General features: G+C 44.1%; 1 protein-coding gene across 2 annotated transcripts in view; it reads right to left on the bottom strand.

The window, feature by feature from the left end:
• Nucleotides 1-25,921, bottom strand: part of MORN2 (MORN repeat containing 2) — a 51,750-nt gene that overhangs the window by 921 nt on the left and 24,908 nt on the right. For both annotated transcript variants that reach the window (XM_030194629.1, XM_030194631.1), the window contains 2 exons: nucleotides 3,928-4,034; nucleotides 2,048-2,184 (listed from right to left, as the gene is read on the bottom strand). In XM_030194629.1, the coding sequence (XP_030050489.1) occupies nucleotides 2,048-2,184 (137 nt within the window). In that variant the 5' untranslated portion in view covers nucleotides 3,928-4,034. The remainder of the gene's footprint in view (nucleotides 1-2,047; nucleotides 2,185-3,927; nucleotides 4,035-25,921) is intronic.

Below are 25,921 nucleotides of genomic sequence, written 5' to 3'. Positions count from 1 at the left end.
GGAGGATGAACTGCTGCTTTCAGAGAACACCAGTTACAGAAATGTAATTTTCACTGAAGGCAAGCAATTAATTGTAGTAACACATATGAAGACTCTTTCTTAAACAATATTTTATCTTTTTATGAACATTTTATCTAGAAACTATTTGAGATAATCACAGAGTCACATCTGGAACTTAACCAGATGATCCACAGTAAAGGGGGAAAAGGGAGTGCTGCATAATATTCAACATCAGCACCTGGCGAATTGCTGTATTCTCTTGGGGGAGAGAACTTCTTTTCTCATGTCTTGCTGAGTATCTTCACATGGAAGGGCATAATCGAACTGGGCGCCCATCTTTAAGGGCGCCCCGGCGAAGGGGCGGGGCATCCCGTATTATCGAAACAAGATGGGCAGCCATCTTTCGTTTCGATAATACGGTCGGGGACGGCCAAATCTCAACATTTAGGTCAACCTTAGAGATGGCCGACCTCGGTTTTTGCCTATAATGGAAACTGAGGACGGCCATCTCAAAAACATCCAAATCCAAGCCATTTGGTCGTGGGAGGAGCCAGCATTCGTAGTGCACTGGTCTACTACTACTACTACTACTACTTAACATTTCTAGAGCGCTACTAGGGTTACGCAGCGCTGTACAATGCCAAGACATCAACTGGGCACCCTAGGGGGGCACTGCAGTGGACTTCACAAATTGATCCCAGGTGCATAGCTCCCTTACCTTGGGTGCTGAGCCCCCCCCAAAACCCACTACCCACAACTGTACAACACTACCATAGCCCTTAAAGGGTAACGGGGGGCACCTAGATGTGGGTACAGTGGGTTTTGGGTGGGTTTTGGGGGGCCCCCATTTACCCCCACAAGTGTAACAGGTGGGGGGGGGGGGGATGGGCCTGGGTCCGCCTGCCTGAAGTGCACTGCAGTACCCACTAAAAACTGCTCCAGGGACCTGCATACTGCTGTGATGGAGCTGGGTATGACATTTGAGGCTGGCATAGAGGCTGGAAAAAAAAATGTTTTTTTAATTAGTTTTTTTGGGTGGGAGGGGGTTGGTGACCACTGGGGGAGTATGGGGAGGTCATCCCTGATTCCCTCCAGTGGTCATCTGGTCAGTTCGGGCACCTTTTCGAGCCTTGGTCATGAACAAAAAGGGACCAAGTAAAGTCGGCCAAATGCTCGTCAGGAACGCCCTTCTTTTTCCAATATCAGCCGAGGATGCCCATCTGTTAACCTCGCCCCCATCCCACCTTCGGTGGTACACTGCCGACACGCCCCCTTGAACTTTTGTCGTCCCTGCGACGGAAAGCAGTTGAGGACGGCCAAAATCGGCTTTTGATTATACCGATTTGGGCGCCCCTGAGAGGACGCCCATCTCCCGATTTGTGTCGGAAGATGGGCACCCTTCCTCTTTCAAAAATGAGCTGGATGTCTATACCAAATTTCAGCAATGGTTCCCAAACCTGGTCCTGGAGGCATCCCAGCCAGTTAGGTTTTCAGGATATCCACAATAAATATCCATGAGAGAAATTTGCATGCAGTGGAGGCAATGTATGCAAATCTCTCTCATGAATATTATTGTGGATATTGCTTTGTACATCTGTTTCTTAACCAAACCCATCTAATTCAGCATTCTACATTAGTTTTTCTAAATATGTGCCAAAGGGGAAAATGTTATGAAAATAGGAAGTAATTAGGATAAAAGCTTTCCAAATCACTTTGAAGGTATGTGAAAATTGTTCTCTACTCTGTTAAAAATATGTACTGGCTACTGGCATCCACAGCACAATATTAGCAGGGTTCAAAATGCATACCTTGAACAGAACGAAGGATGTTTAGGTCAGGAAGGTAAAACAGTGCAGTTATATAGGAGTTTATCCCTTCAGCTGCCAGCACAAATAGAATGTGTAAAGCAGGCAGATGATGTCAGCATGTACACTTTCCCTTTTGAAACTAGCCAATGTAAACTACCCAGGTACATATGCTTAAAGAACCTTTATACTCTGCAACTGCGTAGGTTGTTAGAACATTGTTTAAGGTTTACTTAACTTACTTGTTCTCAAAAAAGCTTCCTATATACTTGGATCCATTTGGAAAAGTGTAGATCCCTGTGCCATGAAACATGTTATCACTGAACTCTCCTTCATACACTGCACCTGAAGGATGCTCAAGCCTTCCAGTGCCATTCATCTGTATCGAACAAACAAGATGATGATGACTTGGCTAATGTTTCTCAAAACATCTGTGCTTATCTGTGGTTGACATATATGCTTGTTCATGACTAGAACAGTTGAGATACATATGTAACACTTACTATAATTCATAGTGCAGTGACACCCCCTCCACTTACATTTTTTCAAAATCATCTTCCCTAGATCATGAGGTAAGTATGCTCTTTAGGTAGGCTGGGACTAGGTATGATGTGGAGACTAAACGTTTTGTCCTCTACACCACCAGTTCTCAATCCAGTCCTCAAGGACCACCTGACCAGCTGGTTTTCAGGATATCCACAATGAATGTGCATGAGTTATTAATATTGGTTGCCTCCACTGTATGATTAGTAGTCTTTTTAAAGATGCTTATCAGACCTTATCAGTCTTGTATGTAAATATCAGTATTCTGGAAGTGATCATTCTGAATGATCCAAGTTAATCATTTGCAGTTATTTTCCCACTGTAGATGAAATTTTCCCTTCAATAAAAAGCTCACCTTGAGTACTGCATTCAGTTCTAGTCACTGTATCTCAAAAAAGATATAGCGGAATTAGAAAAGGTTCAAAGAAGAGCGACCAAAATGATAAAGGGGACAGAACTCCTCCCATATGAGGAAAGACTGAAGAGGTTAGGGCTCTTCAGCTTGGAAAAGTGATGGCTGAGGGGAGATATAACTGAGGTCTACAAAATACTGAGTGGTGTAGAAGGAGTAGAAGTGAATCGATTTTTTACTCTTTCAAAAAGTACAAAGACTAGGCAACACTCAATTAAGTTACATGGAAATACTTTTAAAACAAATAGGAGGAAATATTTTTTCACTCAATGAATAGCTAAGCTCTGAACTCGTTGTGGATGATGTGGTAACAATGGTTAGAGTATTTGGGTTTTAAAAAAGTTTGGATTAGTTCCTGACGAAAAGTTCATAGTCTGCTATTGAGACAGATATGGGGAAGCCACTGCTTGCCCTGAGACTGTTAGCATGAAATGTTGCTACTCTTTGGTTCTGCAGGTACTTGTGACCTGGATTGGCCACTGTTGGAAGCAGGATACTGGCCTAGATGAACCATTGGTCTGACCCAGGGCCACTGAGAGGAGGAGGCGGGGCAAAATTTCCCCGGCCCAGCACACTTCTTCCTGCCTACCTCTGGGTCTGTCCTCTCCTGCGTGCTGTCAAGGACTCGGATGACTATATTAACGCGATATTGCGTTAATGCAATCATCTGGGTTATGACTCCAGACACACAGGAGCACTGGAAAAGGAGAGGACAGAGTGAGGGAGGCAGCGCAGCAGTGACTCAAGAGGCAGAAAAGGTGGGGGGGGGGGGGGGGGGGGTCGGCAGCGGCATGGCCCAGAAGTCCAGTCCTGCCCCGGGCCTGACTGTGTCTCTTGGCAGCCCTGGTCCTGACCCAATATGGATATTCTTATATTCTTATTATTACGGTGTTGGGAAACTCCTGTATTAAATCCTTGATAACTATACTATTTGCCTGTCCTCTAGTTCATTTTTCAGTGTAGGCAATATTTAGCAATCCTCTACTAAGCTCATTAGTCCCTTCTTTCATTCCCTTCAATTTGTTCAATCTTTTGACAATATCATGACCATAAGCACAACTATAAATATATATAATCAATCTTACACGCATAAAACAAACAAATGTTTTCCTTGATGATATAATCATGCCAAATAAGAAATTCTTGAAACATCTAATGTTGTACTACCTTATATTTTTCCAGTTTCCTTTGTAGATAATTCCATTAGGAGTTTTATGAATTCCTATACCATTCCTCTCAAGCACTCCAGAAACTGCTGCTGCTACAGTCTCCATCTAAAATTAAAGAAGTGAGTGTTTTCATTAAATTCCACACCTACAAATGCTCTTGCTTTTTAGCACTTGCGAGGACATGAAATCATCATGCCAAAGAGAAACGGGTTAGTTAGGGCTAACTTAATTTTAGAAGCTCTGCATGTGGAAATAGCGGCTTTTACAGAGGTAGATTGGCTACATATGTGCCATGATTATTTTAGAAAGAAACTATTTCTGCATGCAGATGCCTGAGACACAGAGACTTCAAATGAGCAAGCTCTGAGCACAGCTCAAGTGGGCCTAAAAGTATGCATGTAATTCCCAATTTTCAATGGAAAACATATATATTTTTAGAAAGTATTTGCACCTGTCTGACAGATGCACAAGTGCTGGTACCTGTTTGTTAGACCTGGGCTCTCCATCAGTAAATCCTGGGGCAGTAGTGCAAATGTCTGAACCTGCCCTCTATAAGTGTAGGCACTGTAAGTTATAAATTGGCTATAGCAGCTGAAGTAGGGTAGTGTCCTTTCATTTGGAGCAGGAAGTCTGCAAGTTTTAAGGTCCTACATCCCCCATTTGCTGGGTGGCAGATGTGTTATCTTGACACAGTAGTATGACAATGAAGATGGAAAGAAATGGGGACACAAGTTAAGCAGTCAGGATAGCTGAACGAAACTGCTTCTTTTCATGGTGGTAGAGACCCTGGGTACACCCAGATGTTTGTAGGCTTAGATTTCACAGTTCCTGGTTGATGAATTAAACTGCATAGCTCAGAAAGAATTCAAGAAGAGTTTTTGTTTTGGTCTGGCAGTTTCATTCTGCTCTTTTGACTTCCAAATCAGAACCAGGTCTGGGATTGAGCACCCTGAATCTACCCAGGGATTCCCCCGCCCCGACCCCCACCCATCCTCACTTATAACCTTTTCCAACTCAACTAGCCAAGCCATCACTGCAGTAACAATCCTTGGCTGGGAACAATACACGAGGGCTTCTCCTCAAACCCTACAAACGTAAGCCCTAAATCTGAAGGACCTATGGAATATATTCTTTCTCATTCCTTGTACTATTTTTTCTTATTACAATTTTCAGAGGCCATCTTCAGATGTGTTTGATATTAAGACCCTTTGGTTTTGATTTTGGTGGTAAAAAATATAAGACAACCATCTTTTTCTTATATTTGTCCTATTAATGTTTTTGTTTCTATTTTTATTTTTTGTAGCATCTGCTCTCTATGTTCTCACGGTCCTTTCTATCCCTTTGTTAGAAAATACACTGTCCTGAACTCATCGTAACATGAAATCCCTGAAGCAGGCAATCACACAGAAACACAGGCACTTAACATCTGGTGAATACAATAACGGACTGTACTTGAATCTTTGTCAACATTGTTTGTGTTCCTTAAGCAATTCCCTGTATTGTACAGTTTAAACTTTTTCTGAGTGGAAGATATCAATGGGCAACTTTAAGACTTGATAATTTACTATTAACCCCAGTTATTAGTAACTTGCAGGGGCATTTTTGAAAGGTCGTCCAAGTATGAATGAGGACACCCTTGTGAAGTTGGCCAAAATCAGGTAGGTATAATCGAAAAATAGTATGGCGTCCTTAGACATTCCATTATCGCAGTGCAAAATGCCCAAATCAGGGACGCCCAAAGTATAGTAAAAAGGACACCCATCTTCCAGAACCAAGAAAGGACGTCCCTAAAACATTCACTCTCAACGCCCTTCGCCGGTTCTACGAGAAAGACTTCCTTATTACTATACTTTGGACTTCTCTGATGTACCTGTTTGTTCCACAAGTACAGTGCATGTAGATGCGGACATCCAGGTACGGGAAATATAAGGAAAATTCATAGTGATAAATACAGTAACAAAGACATGTTTGTCACAGAACTGCCAAAGGACGTCCATCTTACTAGGTCCACTGAAGGACAATGGGCTTGTAAGAGGGACATCCTTCGGTAGTTCTGTGACAAACACGTCCTTGTTACTGTATTTATCACTATGAATTTCCTTATATTTCCCGTACCTGGATGTCCGCAACTACATGCATTGTATTTGCGGAACATGGAGCTATGGGAAATATAAGGAACATACATATTTTATTGTGTATATATGAAGAGGTTCGCACACTTGATAATGATCCATATAATGAAGGCTCCGCACGTGTGAACACGTACTCATCCAAATAAGGTCCCGCACGCGTGACAGTCCATGCACGTCATGGACGTCCATACATCATGGTCGTCCACGTGCAGACCCGTCCATATATGGTATGGTTGTCCATATATGGACCTGTGCATGTAAGGACGTCTATCACATATGGTCGTCTATATAAGGCGCTGCACGTTTTCCAACTGTTATTCACTGAGAAATGTCTCTGCACAGAGAGCCAAATTTAAGCCTTGCTGAAAACCTGATGCTAATCCAGCTGTGCCTCAGGCACCATGGCTCCCTCTTTATGCACCACCACCACCTGCCCCTCAGGACTGTCTCTATTGAAGCATGTACTGAAATAAGAGACAGATTGGAAAGGTAACTGTTGGTTCCCACCCCCCTCCTCACACTGGTCCTGGGCTATCAGGTCCCTCTCATGTAGAATTTCCTCAGCAATGTTCTACAAGAAACATCTCCTTATTACTATACTTTGGACTGCTGTGATGTACTGTGCAAAGTACAGTAACAAGGACGTGTTTCTTGAAACACTGTCGAAGGATGTGCATCTTAGAGGCCCGGCGGTCCTGTTAGATGGACGTCCTTCACTATGAATTTTCAGTTATAGGATATTTTATTGTGTATATGAAGAGGTTCGCACTATAAGGCCCCATGCACGTGATGGGCATCCATGCAACATGTGCACGTGCTGACGTCAGCATGTGGACATGTTGCATGGACGTCCATATAAGGAGATGCACGTTTTCCAACGGTTATTGACTGAGAAATAGGTTTCTGTGCCGTGAGTCAAATTTCAGCATCACTGAAAACCTAGAGACTGGACTCATATAGGAGACAGATCAGGTCCCCTTCCTGTAGCTACACATATAAGAGCTCCCTCAGCACTGTAAGCATTAACTGTAGTCTGCATTCAAGGGTAATCAGTATGTGCACACACACATTCATTAATAGAATCAATGTACCATTCCCACATCCCTACAATTTGGCTGCGAAAGGAATGTGTGTTGTGAAGGCAAGAAGGGCCATCCCCTGACCCTTGGTGTACAAAATTGTATCTTGAAGATGTTTTGGCATACACAGGGACCTTGAGTCCCTGCGAAGGAGGTACCGTTGGATACGGAGGGACAACCCTTGGTTCATCAGGAGCGTGCGACGGCACCTCAGGGCTCAACGTAAGTATTATAAACAGGGCACCTGCAAATTTCATGTTCAGTTTCCATGTGGCTAATAGGCAAATAGTAAGTCATAACACCTCTGTCCAAGATCAAGGCCTGAGGTTGCAGCTACCCTCCCATGAGTGTGGCTGCAAACTTCCAACTAACCTCCTCTGAGATGAATGAGATGACATGCCTTACTTCTATATCCCCCTTTCTGGGGTGGATACTGTTTCAAGGTATTCCTGCCTGAGGTCCTACTCTTAGTGGATGTCATTGCCTCATATTAAACTTATGTGCTTCCCCCCCCCCCCCCCCCCCCAATAAAAAAACAAAAACAAAACAAAAAAACTGGTCAGCCAACCATAGTCACAAATCATAATGCAAACATGCTGCTGACCAATGAGTGTGGTCTGCCAACATTTCCTGTGTACTCTGTGTCAGACCAGCTTCCAGGGTTCCCTGTCATGTCATCTCATACCTCATGGGTATAGCCCAGGGCTCACCACACCTTTCCCCATCCCCCACCTCAGGCCAGCCAGCTGCTGCACTATGCAAGCCATGTTTTATGTGCTGATCTCAAAGACAATCCTTTTACATACACAGGGCAGCAGCAGCAGCAGGAGAAGGAGGAGGCCACAGCACTAGTGGCACAGGAGGAGGAGGAGGCTGAGGAGGAGGAGGCCAAGGAGTTGGAGGCCGAGGAGGAGGCAGAGGCAGACCAATGGGCAGATATGCCTCCTCTGGAAGGGGAGGAGGAGGAGCACCCACCAGCCCCACCAACACCACCAGCTCCAGACAACAGTGCCTCAATACTGCAACTCCTGAAGCAACTGATTGCTGTAGTCAACCAGTTCCTGCAGGAGGTGGCAGCACTGCGGCACTCTGTCGAGGACCGCCAGCAGACGCATAGTCGTCTGATGCTGCTCATAATAGAGTTAATAAAAAGCCATTTGGAGGGACAGGATAGGGGTCAATGATGTTGGGGGGGGGGGGGGGAGTTTGTATATAGTTTGTTGAAATACAATTTTACACTTTTTGCACCGACCAGGGTCTGTGTGTGTACTTTGTGCACTACATATGTGGTATTATCAAATGCTGAGGTTGATGTGAGAGGAGGCAGCAATCTGGGTTGCATGACAGGTGAACTGTGACAGAGAAACTTTGGTAGATATGTGTGATAAATGTGGCCATACAGACGGCCACCTGTTCCTTCCAAACTGCATGGCTGTATGGTAAGGGGGGGAGGCTGGGTGGGCATTTCTGTTGAGGAACAGAAATGCCCATCCAGCCTCTCCCCCCCTTACCATACAGCCCCACAGCACAGAGTTGTGTAAATAATAGGTATGTTGTCTAGCACTAGTGATCTGCCAAGTAGAAACTTGCAGATAACCATAGGTAGCGCACAGACGATGTTTGCTCTCTGATCACCAGACACTGTTACCCACAACGAAACCACATTGGTGAGGGCCAGGAAGGAGCTACAAACAGCTGGGTCATCTTTTCACATTGAATGTATCAGCAATGGTATATAGTGCTGAGGAGAAAAGGGAAAACAACAGTAAAAGCATTAGATGGATATTTACTTCATCACAATTGCAATATAATACATCAGGTACAGAAGGGTACAGGCTAGGGGAATTCTATAGGCACCGGGCTGTAGCCACCTGCAAGTAATTTAGAATAGAAAACTGTAACCAGAACCCCTCTCCCTCACCATGACTTAAGGCTCAAGGCTGTGGTAGGCACACACTTGTGGCCACCTTGAAAATAGTTTGCAGGATAGAATTTAGAAATGTTGTTGTTCCATAACTATGGAGGATTGTAGGACTGTGTTGACAAATGTGGAAAAGACATTCAGTGCATATATGCTTCCCTCCCTTCCCCACCCCCAGCAACCTTGAGAATGGGTGGGCACTTCATAAAAGGGGACTGGGGTTCACCACATAAAGAAGGATGGAACCTAGCGGGGAGACAAATGAGGTGCAAAGCGGGAGAAAAACTACCAGATGTGGATACCCGTGAACCTGGTGAAAATAGAGGTAAGATTTGAATGCAGAGAACATACAGAGAATGGGGAGCCCTTGACCATGAGGGATGCACAAATCCATTCTCAGGGCCTCTTCCCCTCCCCCACCCCACAGGCAGCCACAACTGCGTGTGTCCAATAGAGAAGAAGACATCTGTACAATGAATTGGGTAGAAACAATCATGGCTCTCAGAGTCCACTGCTGTCTCTTACAATCCTCTTGACCAGCTGTCCTGCAAGATGCAAGAAGTGTTTGTTTAGCACCTACATAGCAGAACGGGAAGAGGTAGCTGAGAGGTATGAGCTTACCTTGAACTTGTGGTGCAAGAATCTGTTGGCTCCAAGGGACCAGAGGCTGCCTGCTTCAAAAAAGGAGAGAGAGAATGGGGGGCAGTGAGGGAGCATATCACACACAGCAAGCAGCTCCTGGAGGGTATATGCTAAGCTACCAGCAAACACCCAGTCTGAAACTTTTGGAAAGGAAAGGTACAAAGCCCACACACCAGTTATCTTTCAAGAATTGGCAAAAAAGTCCCCCCCCCCCAAACAAAAACAGGTTTACAAAAGCATGAGTGGGAAAATGTGGGATATAAGTGAACAATAAATAAGTAAATAAATAAATAAATACAGTGGCAAAAACAAGGTTTACTATAACTGAAGCAAAAACGCTTTGAAAAACCTCTAAAGTGCAAGCACAGAGAAATCCGCTTTAAAGAGGCGCTAATAAAGGGAATGCAAGCTTCCAAATGAGAATAGCAGCTGGGGACGTTTATCATTATCAGCCATAATTGAAACAGTGGCGTAGCCACAGGTGGGCCTGGGTGGGCTGGGGCCCACCCACTTAGGACTCAGGCCCACTCAACAGTAGCACATGTTTAGCAGTAGCTGATGGGGATTCCAAGCTCTACCAGCTAAAGACTTCCCCCTGATGGTAATGAAAATTGTATGCTCTACGTTACTGGCACCTGTGAATGCTCAGTTTTCAGCGCATGCCTGCTGCAGACTGCCAAGGTGGAGAGAAACATTTTCCGAGCCAGCTTTGATATTTTTTTTTTGTGGGGGGGGGGGGGAGAACACTGTGCCCACCCACTTCTTGCCTAGGCCCACCCAAAATCTATCTGGCTACGCCCCTGAATCGAAATGAGGACGCCCAAAACACAAGACCAGCTGGGGACACCCATAGTTCCCCAGCCATAATCGAAATGAGGACGCCCAAATCGCTAGAGCAGCTGGGGACGTTTAAGGATTTTGTCGATAATTGAAATTAGGATGCCAATCTTAGGGACGCCCATCGCGTTCTTACATGGGCGTCCCTGGGAGAGTATTTAAGCGCCCTTCTCTGTATTTTTGATTCTTTGCATTGCATTGGTACAATGACACCAAAGCAACTACCCACCCGCAAGGGTAATTTCATTGACCCTGAAATTGAGCTGCTGGTTCTGGAAATACAGAGGAGGCACACACATCTCTTTGCTCCCACAGGCCAGAGGCTGGCTGCTACAATGAAGCATAGAGAATGGGAGGCAGTAAGGGACTGGCTCAACGCGGTCTTCCACTGTGGCAGGGATGTGGAAGACTGCAAACGGAAGTGGCGCCGGCTGAGGCGTGATGTCAGGAGGAAGGCTGGTGCCAACCCCCCAGCAGATGACACCGCTAACTTGACCCCCATCGAGCACATCATTCATGGGCTCTTGCCCCAGGAGGGGGTCCATGGCATTGGGTCCCTTGACACATCAGCACAGCCTGAGGGCTCAGGTAGGTTCACCATTAGGAAGCTGGGGTATCTGTTGTGCTGCACTACACTCTGTTTAACACAAGTGGGGGACAGTGTGGTGCTCCTCAGTAGGGGAAGGTGTGAGAACACCACATGCAATACAAATCACTATTCATTACAGACCACGACACAGGGAGTAGCCGGGGGGAGGGGGGAGGGTTTCCAGCAATGTGTGTGTAGGTTACCACTGTTTCACAGCTTTGGGGGCCTTCCCCACTCCCTCCTCTTTTCCTCATCACCAAACTGCATATCTCCTTTCCACACCTCTGTGCGTTAGCCACTGTGTCCTCTGCACTCCTTCCACAGTTGTATGTCTACCCACCTGACTGTGTGGCTCTCTTCCACATCAGTCTCTATAGTACACTGCGCTTCTCGTCTCCAGCTCTGTACCATGTACAATGATATCTGTGGCTTGCCTGCCAATCCCATTCCTTACCATCTCTTTGCTGGGTCTTTGCGTGTGGGGCTATGTATATTAATTATTTATTTGTTCTTTCTAACCCAGAGGTGCTGCACGCACTCTCCAAAGTTAGGGAGAATCAATTGACAAATGCCAGATATGAGAAATCTATTTGTTTTAGTAAATCATCAGGTCAAAAATACAGGTGGGCAGTATCAGTACTGCATAAGGCTTATTCTACAGAAGGCAATAACTAGAAGGAAACTGTAAGTATGAGAAATCAGCTCTCAGGTTTTTATTTGATTCTCACCAAAGCAGTTATTACAAGATCATTTGTAAGCACAATCAAAAGATATTAATTTCTCACAGGGAGGTCAGTCAGTGATTCAAACAAGTATCACACAGTACTGAGATCTCCGAAGACTGGCCTACTGGTCAGTTTATATACCCTTATGTTTCAACTGACCAGTAGGCCAGTCTTCGGAGATCTCAGTACTGTGTGATACTTATTTGAATCACTAACTGACCTCCCTGTGAGAAATGAATATCTTTTGATTGTGCTTACTGCCAGTAATATTGATGATTAAACATAAGGGTATATAATCATCAATATTACTGGCAGTTTCAGCTCACAATTAGTAAATTGATTTAGCAATATTAGTTTCGACCACCATGACAATTCTTGTCCCTCAAGTTTCAGTCAGCCCTTTTCTTAGTTCTGTTTTCTTGCACCTGGCTAACTGTAAATCTATGTCTTGCAAAATATCTCTGACCACAGGTTCTCGTTATGGCCTGATCCAGCTGTCATTTCTACATCAGCTTTGCTATCTTTTGCGCCAAGTTTCAGTTGTCTTTACAGGCTGTCACAATTTCTGCGTTTCTGTGAAATACTGGTCAGACATTGTTTTTGCTTTTAGAGGCCTAGTTGGCATCTTTTACGCCTCTTGACCTGTATTTCACTGAAGGCAAGTGGTATCAATTTCTTCAGAATGCTGAAAAACAAACGTGGGTTATTTTGACCAACACACTTCCTCCCCTTTTGCTATGCAGGTGATGACAGCCAGTCAGAGGAAGAAGCTGGCCCTAGTGGCCACCAGCCCCAGCACACAGAGCATCAAACCAGTAGGCGTGCACAAGAAACCACACAGGAATATGGGGTAGAACCACAGGACCCAGCAGCAGCAGCGCTGGCTCTCCCTCCACCACCTGCAGCCTTTGCCGATGGTGGCACAGAAGAAGAAGATGCAGAAGGGGGGGCACCTCCTCAGCAGAGGCCATCAGCCAGAGGAGGCAGCTACTGCGCCTCGCCACACAATTGCTGGGCCAAAATGTGCACATGGAAGACTACCGGTGCCAGAAATTGGAGCTGCAATAGGAAGCGCTCTAGGTGCAATGGGAAGCACTCCAGGTGCAACGGGAAGCGGTACAGGCCCAACATGAAGTGGTACAGCAGCTCCAATGGCTGGAGCACAGCACTGAGGGCCTATGCCGTGACCTGAAAGCACCTAGTACATCCCTAATGCAGCAACAACTGGCGTCTACTTCCACCACTGCACAGCAACCACCCGCTAAGAAGAGGAGCTTGAGATCCTCAGCCTCCCCAGCCACTGGTCCAGCAGCCACCACACCAGCTCCCCTTCTGGGTCCTATGCCCAGGTTGCAGGGCAAGCCACAGAGCGCAAGGTGGCCAGACTTCCACAGGGCAGCCGAGGCAGCAGGCTGCCTTGTGGACACAGAGGAGGAGCGTGGGAGCTCAACAGAGGACTCTCAACAGAGTTCCCCTGCAGCACCAGCTGCAAAGGAACACGGTAGGAGGGGACGGGGATGGGGCCAGGGGAGGGGAATATGCACAGAGCGGGTGATGGTGGTGGGAGGGGGTGTGGGGGTGGTATGTAAATACTATGTCATAGAAATAAATGTTAACTTACTCTCACACAAAACTTGTCTCGGCTCTGACCCCCAGCTGGTGTGCACTCTGCTCTGCTCGCAGGAGGTGGAGAGGGCTCCTCATCCTGTTCATCTGGAGCCTGCTGCTGTGGTGGCTGTGGTTCTTCTGGGAGGGCCTGTCCTCTGCGCACTGCCAAATTATGTAGCATGCAGCAGGCCAGGAATATCTTTGCCACCTTTTGGGGGCTGTACAGGAGCTCCCCTCCAGAATGGTCCAGATATAGGAACCTGTTCTTAAGTTGTCCGAAGGTGTGCTCGATGATGCCACGGGTGGTCCGATGTCTACTGTTGTAGTTCTCCTCTGACCCTGTTTCTGGGTGTGCTATGGGGGTCATGAGCCAACTCCGTTGTGGGTACCCTCTGTCACCTTTGGGGAGAAGCAGGATGAGAAAGATGAGTGTGTATTGTTTGGAGCAGGTACCTTGTGGAGGTGGTGGGGGGGAATAGTGGGTTGTGGAGTGAGCTGGAGGGAGACAGTGCTGAGGGTTGCCCGGTGGAGGAGGTATAGTTTGGGCAGATCCATGCTGCACTTACCTAGGAGCCATCCGCCAGTGATCTCCCCTCGCTCAAACCTGCGGAAGATTCCTGAGTGCTGCAATATATAGGCATCATGGGTGGAACCTGGATATTGGGCACACACGTCTAGAATCTCCCCCTGGGCGTCACACACAACTTGCATATTGAGTGAGTGGAATGCTTTCCTGTTCCTATAAGTGGCCTCTCTTGCCCGGGGAGGTCCGAGTGCAACTTGTGTGCAGTCAATGGTGCCTACGACCGAGGGGAAGCGAGCTACAGCGTAGAAGTCAGCCATGTTGTTCTGCAGGGCCTGGGGGGTGGTGGGGAAGGTGATGTACTCAGAGGTGTGGGTAAGGAAGGCATCAAGGAACTGGGTCAGGCAGTTAGAAATGGAAGCCTGGGTGAGACCCGTGTTCACAGATAGGACAGACTGGAAACTCCCAGTGGCCAGAAAAGATAGAGAAGCAGTGATCTTTAGGTGCACAGGGATGGGGTTGTTCCTATGGGTCCTGGGCTGCAGGAGGAGTTTGAGCTGGTCACAAAGGTGCTGAATGGCAGCCCTATCAAAGCGGTACCTAGTGAGACACTGCAGGTCAGTGAGGTCTAGGAAACTGCTATGGGGCCAGTGAGGTCTAGGAAACTGCTACGGAGCCTGAAAACTCTGGGGCGTGAGTACCTCCTGCGGTGCCTCTCCTCTTCCTCCAACATGTAAACCACCTGTGCATTTAGTGCCTCCATTTCCCACACTACAGGTGCAATGCAGTGCCACCAGTGCTCACCTCTCCCTACCAACTTTGTGAAACACAGCAGCAACAAACAGAAGCTGACACTCACTCTCCCACCACCGACAAACAATGCGGTCACACACAGCAGAGCCACACTGCAAGCACTCTCTGACCCACAACAAACTCTCCTGCCACACCGTCTAGCCACTCACTCTCCAAGCAGCAAATGACAGTCTTCACAAACACGCTGCAGCAGTACACAGGACAAAGAGACAAACAAGAGACTACAAACAGGTAAGGGAATTAATTATGAACTTGTGGACAGTGAATGGAGAGGGATCAGGAGAGGGGATGGGGGAGATAGAGGAAGGAGTAGTGGTGTCTGGGTTTGGGGGCTAGAAGGGTTAGGGAAAGCTGAAAAGGTAAAACACAATTGAGGAAGGTGAGGGTGAAAATGTTCCGACTACGGCACACAGGCAAAGGTAACAGGTACTCAACAAACTCAGCTTTCTTTCCCAACAACGCTCTCGCCACTCTCCAACTGCACAAAATCACTAACGGGTTTAAAGACGACTTCCCCCTTACCCTGGTCGCTGTTATTTGAGGTCTAACTAAGGACGCCTATGTTCCGACCCATGCGAAACTATTTCGCTAGCCATTATACGCTGGTGGTACCCATAACACGTCCCCTGTGGGGACGACCATAGATGGGCGTCCTTGTGCTGAGGACGCCCTTATGGCCCTGTTTCGATTATTGGATTTGGGTGACCTTCTTTCACGGGGATGCCCATGTACCTTTTGCGTCGCTTTTTGGACGCTCTTTTCTTTTGAAAATGAGCCTGTTGGTCTCATTGCATAAAATGGGGCCTATGGTAAAATAGCATGAGTTAGTGGTAAAATAAAATATCTTAATGGTAACTCACATTGATAACTATGCCCCTAAATCTTTGTTTATGCATTTTGGGCCCCTTTTATATAGGCAAGCTAGCATTTTTAGCATGCGCTAAAAATAAGCGTGCACTAAACACTAGAGACGCCCATGGCATCTCTAGTGTTTAGCGCATGCTAATCATTAGCACGAGCTAAATATGCTAGAATCCCTTTGTAAAAGACCCCCTTTATTAGCTAATGTGATTAAATATTATTTTTGTATTAACAATTTGTTATGGTTATTTGAAGACCTTTTTCCTAATTTTTTTGTAATTTATTTTATTTTTTAAATTTATTTATTGGTTGTAACAATGGTATTAACATTTACATGCGATCAGTAGGACATACATCTGTGCTACCATTTTATTATCTGCCTCTAACACAATTCTTGTTCTAGCATATATTTCCTTTGCCCATACTTTTGTCTTCTTTTTCTTCATAACACAACTTTTAACTTTTGTTTTAGCTCTCAATCCCTTATTAACTCAGTTTTATCAAACCCAAAACAAAGCCTGAAGCAACATTTATTCCAAAACCCCACCATTCCCTCTCCAACCCCCCACTCCCGCCCCCCCTTCCCCCCACCTTTTGATTTATTCCCAGTCAGCCTCTTGTAGAATGTCTGTCTGCTTATCCAGTCACATATCTAAAATGCAACCTCTACCCCCTAGGGGTATTGTCTGCCAGAATGAGGTCCATATTCGATAAAAGTCCTTTTCTGTGAACCTTGAATCTTGCTTATGATCCGCCATCTCCTCTCAAATTTCATATAGTCGATCATACAGCAACGCCACTGCTGCAGGGTAGATGCTTTATTTCTAATCCACTCCCTAAGAATTAACTTTTTTGCTATCATTGTGGCTCTACGGGTAAATCCCTTGAATCCTGCTGGGATGGGGCAAACCAGCGTTGCCTGGCCAAACAGCAATAGTGGACCTCTCTTCCATGTCACATACCACATGCTTGATATAGATTGTAGGAGGAGCTTCCAGAACCGTTGAATCACTAGGCAAGCCCAAAACATGTGGCCCAGGAGCGCTCCTTGCGCTGTGCATTTGGGACACGCACCGTCTGGGGAAACCCCGATGTGAAACGCTCTCCGCGGTGAGATGTATGTCCGCAATGCAAATTTGTATTCCATTTCGCAAAAGGAGATCATCTTCGATTACTTCTGAATCGAGAGGATGTATTCCTTTAGTAGCTGCAGTGACACTCTAACTTCCAAATCTATGCTGCATGAGTGAGCCAGAGTCCTGAAATCTATCCTCTAATATGTCTATGATGCATTGTCAGTGGAACCTTATTTTGAGACTGTAGCGAGTAAGCTGATGAGATCTCCTCCTGCACGTCTTCTGTGCAGCATTCCCATGGCAGGCTGCATATGTAGTGTCGTAGTTGCACATAATGAAAATAATCCTCAGATTTGAAAGAAAATTGGGTTTTAAGCACTTCAAATGTCTTAATCCGCCCCTCGTCTGTCAAAACTTGAGAGAGGTATACGAGTCCGTTGTATTGCCATCGTCAAAAAGCGTGGTATAGGGTTCCAGGCGGGAATTGAGGATTATCACAGATTGCCAAGAAGGGAGTGACCCTTCCAGAGAAGTTATGATATCGGAAGATCCACTGCCACACCGCCTTGGCTGTAGTAAATATGTGTGACTGTAATGTAACAAAAAAAAAATATTCCCTTATCTCTTGTTTGTCCTGTTTGTTTGTCCTAATTAGATTGTAAGCTCTGTCGAGCAGGGACTGTCTCTTCATGTTCAAGTGTACAGCGCTGCGTACGTCTAGTAGCTCTATAGAAATGATAAGTAGTAGTAGTAGTAGTAGTTTTAGTACTTTGGGAATTTTCCCACCTCCAATATGAAGCAAGCAACTAAAATGCGTTCCCTGCGTTAATGCTGTTTCCAACTCTGTATCTGAGAACTCTGAAGTAGCCCAATACCAGTCAGAAATGTGGCGCATTCCACTGGCCACGGTAAGGTATCGTAAACTTAAAAGGCCCAATCCTCCGTATTCCCGGGGTATTTGTAATGTTGATAGAGGTATGCGCGCTTTTCGCCCTCTCCAAAGGAAACGATGTAGATGCTTACTTAATGTTTTTTCGTCTTCAAGTCTGAGGAAAAGTGGTAGAGTCTGAAATACATATAGCCACTTCGGCACTACCATCATGTTGTATAATAATGTAATGGTATCAGTTTATTACTGAAATATGTAGCATGATATTTTGCTGGATTATATATACACCAATATATTTGTGCAGCTTTTATATATTTGACACTGCAGCAGAGAAAATAGTTTCATTTCAAGCCCCTCTCTCCCTATCCCTTTTTCTGGGAACTTCTGATAGCAGGGATAGTCAATTACAAACACTTAACAAAGACAAAAGAGAGATATATAACTCTCTCTGCCCTCCCACCTAAAAAGACTGAACAAAAGCTTGACTAAGGTGGGTACCTGGGCGCTCATCAGGACATCTCTGAAAACCAAAGACCCAAGAGACAGAAAGTCTGGAGAAGCCACTGAAGACAAAGAACTCAGAGGAAATGCATAAACAGGACATTTGCTTGTCAAAGGTATACCTGCCCCTCCCATCAGCTTTCAGACATGTGCAGAAAGGAAGGACTTGTAATGTGTATCTGCTCCAGAGACTGAGCAGGAAGCCTTTTCACATCAAAAGACCATTGTCAGCAAGATCCAGACAGCAAGTCTTGTGATGTCATAAGACATGAGACCAAGATACCACAATGCTTTGCAAATGCCCAAGGGTCGTGTGGAAACCAGGAAACCAGGAAAAAAGATCCACATGGCATATCCTCCTGCAGCTTGCAAGATATAAAAGCAAAGCTGTTTCCCCAAGATTCAGATTCTCTTCAACTGCAAGCAACTCAGATCCACTCACTGCAGAAGCTCTCCTGTCCTGAACATGTGCTTACCTAATGCTGTTCATACTGTGTAACAAGGACTTGTAAGTAACATAACTTTTGATCTAAACCTGCTACCTTGCCTTACTTAAGCACAGATTATCTGTAAAGATCTCTTAAAACCTACCTCTCGTGTGCAATTGTATATTAAATCAACCTTTTTGAAGCTAAAAATACGGTCTCTTTGTGTTCTGAGTATATGGTATCTTTTATATATACTTAATTTATTTAATTTATTGCAATTATCACCATGGTGATTGGTGGAGAAATTAATATCCTAAAACTTATAAATACAGCACCTGCTCTTAAATTATAAATAGAAGCTATGCTCTAGAGCTCTTTCCCCCAAGATAAATCATTTCTTGTAACAATGCAATCCGACCCATGAGTGACAGGGGGTAATTCTCCTACATTCGCAACTTTAGGCACGTTGTTTCTAGCAATGGTACAACGTTCTCATGGTATAGCTTGGTCATGTCTTGAGTTATATGTGTTCCCAGATACTTAATCTTATCGCCCGCCCAGGTTAAAGGGAAATCACCCACCTCTGGCCGGTCTCTATCTGGGTATATTTCCATAGCCAAAGACTTACGTATGTTTAAGGTAAACCCGGAGAGCTGCCCAAACTCCTGTATCAGTTTTATCACCTGGTCTAGAGAGCTATATGGCTGTGCCGTAACCAATATTAGATCATCTGTGAAGGCTAGGGCTTTGATTAAGTCTCCCCCGATGTGCACCCCTGGAATTCCCTCTGCACTTTTTATAACTCGAAGCAAGGGTTCAAGAGACAGTATGCATAGAGCTGGGGACAGGGGGCATCCCTGCCTGGTGCCCCTTAAAATCTTAAAGGGGCGAGCTCTTATTCCATTCACCAGTACCGAAGCAGTCAGGTCTGCATATAGCACCTCTATAGCTCTGTAAAACCAGACACCAAATCCCATATGTCTCAAGACTGAAAACAAATATTTCCATCCCACCTGATCGAATGCGTTTTCAGCATCTAGGGAGTAGAGAGAGGTTGGGGTCTCTTTCAGCTGTCCTGTTGCCATGGCCAGCAATAGCCTGCAGACGTTCTTTGCTGCTTGTCTAGTCTTAATAAAGCCTACTTTTTCCTCACCCACCAACCTAGGTAGGATCCTAGCTAGCCGATTGGCTAATGCCTTAGCTATTATTTTTAGATCTACATTTAAAAGGGATATGGGCCTATATGAATCTGCTTGGTTTTCTGGGCATCCAGGCTTCAGAATCAAAGATATCAAAGGTGCGTTTGTGTGCTGAGGAAAGTGTCCCTCCCTGGCAACCTGATTAAAATAGTCACATATCGAGGGATAAAAGGAGCTAGGCAACATTTTATAAAATTCCACAGTGTACCCATCCAGGCCAGGTGTGGACCCGGATGGTAAAGATTTAACTACTGCCTGTATCTCCTTCACATCTAAGGGTACTTCTAAGTCTGCTGCTTCCCTTTCTGTCAATCGCGGGAGCCCGGCCTGGTCCAAAAATCTCTGGATTGCTACTTCCTCCGAGGCCCATGGAGAGTCATAAAGGGCAGAGAAGAACCTAGTGAGAATCTCCGCTATCTTCTCACTCTTGTTTTGCAATTTTCCAGCCTCGTCCTTGAGCGTAACTATAGGTCTATGGGGCCCCCAAGCTTTAATTAACCTCGACAGCATTGTTCCTGGCCTATTGCCAAATCTATGAAGTTTAAATTGTTGGTATGCTAAGGATCTACTGCTACGTTCATGTAGCAATGAGTTAAGCGTCACCTGTATGGCTCATACCTGCTCTTTTGTTTCAGGTGACTGGTGTTTAATGTACTGTGTTTTGGCTTTCTTTAAACTCTGCTCTAGTCTCAATATTGCTGTGGAATGCTTTTTATTTCTCGCATGAACAAAGGCGATAATCTCACCTCACAGAACCGCTTTATATTCCCCCCTCTTCACCCCCCCCCAAGTCCTCCCCCTACCTATCCTAGTCCTACCTACCCTCTCTCTTGCAATCAATCCAAAAATAGTTATAGCAGGAGTCAGAATGGAGCCCATGAACTTTGTTAAGTTCTTTCAACTCAAGTAGGAGTTTTGGCTCTTGTAACTCCTCCTCTCCTTACAGTCCATCTCAAAATCAATTATGTGGGTATTATCCCTTTCCACCAGATTCCACATTCATAACCTTAACCCTTCTGCACCCGAAACTCAACCTAACCATAATGACAAGCAGTATATAGGAAGAACCCTTCAGTATCCACCCAATTCTAGATTATGTATTAAGCACCAAACTATAATTCCTTGGTGTTGAAGGACTGTATGTATGTGACCCATGTAATTAGAAAAAAACAAAATTTCTGTTTAGGAGAGGTCTTGGTTCTTTTTTGCTCTATCAACATCAGCACATGTGCCAATTCCAAAAAGTAAGCGGAACTACACTTACCCACGAAGTAGGAATATATCTTATTTATTTATTTATTTATTGCATTTGTATCCCACATTTTCCCACCTATTTGCAGGCTCAATGTGGCTTACAAAGGCCTGTAATGGTATCACCATTTCAGGGTACAAAGATACAATTGGTGTTACAGAAATATCAAGAGTAACAAGGTTAACACGGCTAACAAGTCAGTCTAATCAGCAGTTATAGAAAGACAGATTGTCATAGTAGAAAGGAGTGATGCTGTGTTGTAGTTAGTTATGGATTCTTGTGGTAGGCTTTGGTGAAGAGATAGGTTTTCAATGATTTGCGAAAATTGGTTAGTTCATGAATTGATCTCAAGTGATTTGGAAGTGCATTCCATAGCTGCGTACTCATGTAGGAAAAGCTGGATGCATGTGTTAGTTTGTATTTTATTCCTTTGCAGCTGGGGAAGTGTAGATTAAGAAAGGTGTGGGCAGATCTATTGGCATTTCTGGGTGGGAGGTCAATGAGATCAAGCATGTAGGACGGGGCGTCTCCGTAAATGATTTTATGAACAATCGTTAAAATTTTGAACATAGTCCGTTCTTTAAGTGGGAGCCAGTGTAATTTCTCTCTTAGGGGTTTTGCGCTTTCATATTTTGACCTTCCAAATATAAGTCTAGCAGTGGTATTTTGGGCAGTTTGAAGTTTCTTGATAATCTGTTCTTTACTGCCAGCATAGAGTGCATTACAGTAGTCCAAGTGACTTAGTACCATTGATTGAACCAGGTTTCGAAAAATGGCCCTTGGGAAGAAAGGCCTTACTCTTTTGAGTTTCCACATGGAGTAGAACATTTTCTTAGTTGTATTCTTCACGTGGTTTTCAAGTGTGAGATTTCGGTCTATGGTGACTCCAAGGATTTTCAGAGTATTGGAGACGGGGAGGGAGAAGTTTGTGGTGGTGATGGTGGGGAATTTACTTCTGTTGTATTGTGAAGTTAGTATGAGACATTGAGGCTCATTTTCAAAGCACTTAGCCTCCCAAAGTTCCATAGAAACCTATGGAACTTAGCCTCCCAAAGTGCTTTGAAAATATGCCTGATTGTGTTTTTTCTGCGTTGAGTTTTAACTGAAATGCATCCGCCCAGGACTTCATGATTTGGAAGCTTTGGTTAATTTCACTAGTGATTTCCTTTAGTTCACGTTTGAACGGGATGTATATCGTGACGTTGTCTGTATATATGAATGGATTAATGTTTTGATTGTCAAGGAGTTTGGCTAAAGGGATCATCATTAAGTTGAAGAGGGTTGGTGACAGGGGGAATCCTTGGGGAACTCCACATTCAGGTGTCCATGGGGCTGATGTCGCTGCTTTAGTAGTTACTTGGTATGATCTTTTGGTCAGGAATCCTCTAAACCAGTTAAGCACGTTTCCTCCAACTCCAAAGTATTCCAGGATGTGTAGTAGTATTCCATGATTGACTATGTCGAAGGCACTGGACATGTCAAATTGCAAGAGAAGTATGTTGTTGCCAGTTGCAATTGTTTGTTAAATTTGTTCATTAAAGTTATTAGTACTGTTTCGGTGCTGTGGTTCGTTCTAAATCCTGATTGAGATTCATGCAGAATTGAGTGTTTGTTTAGGTGGTTGGTGAGCTGTTTCGTCATTGCTCCTTCAATGAGTTTGGTTATCAGTGGGATTGATGCTACTGGTTGATAATTGGTTAAGTCACTTGTGGATTTCTTTGCATCTTTAGGTAGAGGAGTAAGTAAGATATTTCCTTTATCTTTTGGGAAAAGACCATTTTGTAGCATGTAGTTCAGGTGTCTCGTGAGGTCTATTTTAAATTGTTGAGGAGCTAGTCTTATAAGATTGCTAGGGCAGATGTCTAATTTACATTGTGATTTGGCGTAATTTTTTAGCAATTGGGAGATACTGTCAGTCGATAGTAAATCAAAGTTATTCCATGAGCGGTCTGCTGGATATTCCCCAGGTGTGGGGTCTAAACATTCAAGGAGATTTGCATAGTCAATTGTGTTGGTGGAAATCATGAGTCGTAGCTTTGTAATTTTCTCTTTGAAGTATTTCGCAAGGTTGTCTGCTGATGGAATGTCTATGTTGTTAGAGGTGACCGGAGTGGTATTCAGTAGTTTGTTTACAAGTTGGAAGAGTTTATGAGTGTCCTTGTATCCCGGTCCTATTTGAGTTTTATAGTAAGATCTTTTAGTTTGTCTGATGGTGTATTTATTTATTTATTGCATTTGTATCCCACATTTTCCCACCTCTTTGCAGGCTCAATGTGGCTTACAATACATCATGAATAGTGGAAGCATATAAGAAGATATACATTTAGCATTATAGAAGGATCTTGGGTAACATGATAATGATAAAACATAATAGTAGTTTAACAAGCAAATATGGTAAGGCAGTTCTGGATATTTGTATTGGAGTTCATGTTTGTTGGTCTTTGTGGTATGCCTTGTTAAAGAGATGGGTCTTCAGTAGTTTGCGGAAGCTCGTTAGTTCATAGAGCGTTTTTAAGTTGCGCGGCAGCGTGTTCCTGAATTGTGTGCTCAGGTAGGAAAAGGTTGACGCATGCGTTAGTTTGTATTTTAGACCTTTACAGTTGGGGAAGTGAAGATTAAGGAATGTGCAGGATGATTTTTTTGCATTCCTGCGTGGTAGGTTTATCAGGTCTGACATGTAGGCTGGGGTGTCTCCATGGATGATTTTGTGAACTAGGGTACATATTTTGAACGTGATGCGTTCCTTGAGTGGGAACCAATGTAGCTTTTCTCGTAGGGGTTTAGCAGTTTCATATTTTGATTTGCCGAATATGAGTCTAGGTGCAGTATTCTTTTTTTTTTTTTTTTAATATAGCCTTTTATTGTTAACCAAGCATTATACAATCAAATTGAAACAGTAACAAAGTTCGCTGGTACAAACAATCGTCCCCATCCCCAACTGTATAAAGTCCCTCCCCCTCCCCCCTACTAGCTGCAGTATTCTGAGCTGTCTGAAGTTTCTTGATTATTTGCTCTTTGCAGCCAGCGTAGAGTGCATTGCAGTAATCTAGATGACTGAGTACCATTGATTGTACCAGGTTGCAGAAGACGGTCCTTGAGAAGAAAGGTCTTACTCTTTTTAATTTCCACATTGAGTGGAACATCTTCTTGGTAGTGTTTTTCGCGTGATTCTCAAGTGTTAGGTGTCGGTCAATGGTAACTCCAAGAATTTTTAGGGTGTCCGAGATTGGAAGATTCAATTTTGGTGTGTTAATGGTGCTGAATTTGTTCATGTTATGTTGCGAGGTGAGTATTAGGCATTGGGTTTTTTCTGCATTGAGTATCAGTTGAAATGCGTCCGCCCATGTATGCATGATATGTAGGCTTTGGTTGATGTAATTGGAAATTTCCTTTAAATCTTGTTTGAATGGGATGTAGATAGTTACGTCGTCTGCGTATATGTATGCGTTGAGGTTTTGGTTTGATAGTAGTTTCGCCAAGGGTGTCATCATTAAGTTCAATAAGGTCGGTGAGAGGGGGGGGGGATCCCTGTGGGACTCCGCATTCAGGTATCCATGTAGCTGAAGTAGTTGAATTAGATGTCACTTGGTATGATCGTGTGGTTAGGAACCCCTTGAACCAATTGAGAATGTTACCTCCAATTCCGAAATACTCGAGAATATGTAGTAATATTCCGTGATCAACCATGTCGAAGGCGCTAGACATATCAAATTGTAGTAGTAGTATGTTTTTGCCAGTTGCAATTGTCTGTTTAAATTTGTTCATGAGAGTAACTAGTACTGTATCCGTACTGTGGTTAGAATGGAATCCTATCTGGGAGTCGTGTAAAATTGAGAATTTGTTTAAATAATTTGTGAGTTGTTTGGTTACCATCCCTTCCGTTAGTTTGGTTAGGAAGGGAATGGATGCTACTGGCCTGTAGTTGGTTAGTTCACTAGCACTCTTCTTTGCGTCTTTGGGTATGGGGGTGAGTAGGATGTTTCCTTTCTCCTTCGGGAAAAGTCCAATTTGTAACATATAGTTCATGTGATTCGTGAGGTCTATTATAAATTGTTGAGGTGCATATGTCATAAGGTTGTTTGGGCATAAGTCTAATTTGCAATGAGATTTTGCGAATCTTTTGAGCATTTGTGAGATAAGATCCTCCGATAATATCTCGAAGTTGGTCCAGGTTCTGTCTGCTGGGTATACACCAGGGTCTGGATCTAGGCAGTCAAGGAGTGCGGCATAGTCGGTGGTACTGACTGGTATTTTAAGTCGCAATTGTATGATTTTCTCATTGAGGTATCTTGCGAGTTCGTCTGCTCCTGGTGTATCTATGCTGTTGGTTGTGATTGGTGTGATATCTAGTAATTTATTCACGAGTTGGAAGAGTTTATGTGTGTCTTTGTAGTTTGGTCCAATTTCTGTTTTATGTTTAATTTCTTTATTCATTTTTCATAATTACAAAGACATAAATCTTTGATAGATATACCAATATTACATTAGCCTACTATGTTTCAAAACACAAAAGAAATCATACTTATACAAGAAAAAATATTGGATTATAGTCCACAAAAATGAGGGATCCAAGGTTTCAACACTGGAAGTTGAAATTTTTAACAACAAAATTATAACAAGGAAATATGAGTAGGTGGTTTTCCTATATCTTATAGTCCAACTAATTCTATCGGTCAGTCTTCTTGGTATCTTGCATATCCAAAAAGGCACACAACTGTTCTGGCTCATAGAATATATATCTATTTTCTTTAAAAGTAATCAAACACTTGCAGGGAAATCTCAGCTGAAAGGAAGCACTAATCAACAGAGTTCTTTGTCTCATTTCCAAAAATTTCTTCCTTCTATATTGTGTCCAGCGGGAAATATCGGGAAAAATTAGTACCTTACTTCCCAGAAATTCAGGTTCAATATTTTTGA

The sequence above is a fragment of the Microcaecilia unicolor genome, chromosome 3 (genome assembly GCF_901765095.1).
Source record: "Microcaecilia unicolor chromosome 3, aMicUni1.1, whole genome shotgun sequence".
Lineage (NCBI taxonomy): Eukaryota > Metazoa > Chordata > Amphibia > Gymnophiona > Siphonopidae > Microcaecilia > Microcaecilia unicolor.
Note: the sequence above shows the minus strand (reverse complement) of the source record. Positions and strands in the feature narration are given on the sequence as shown.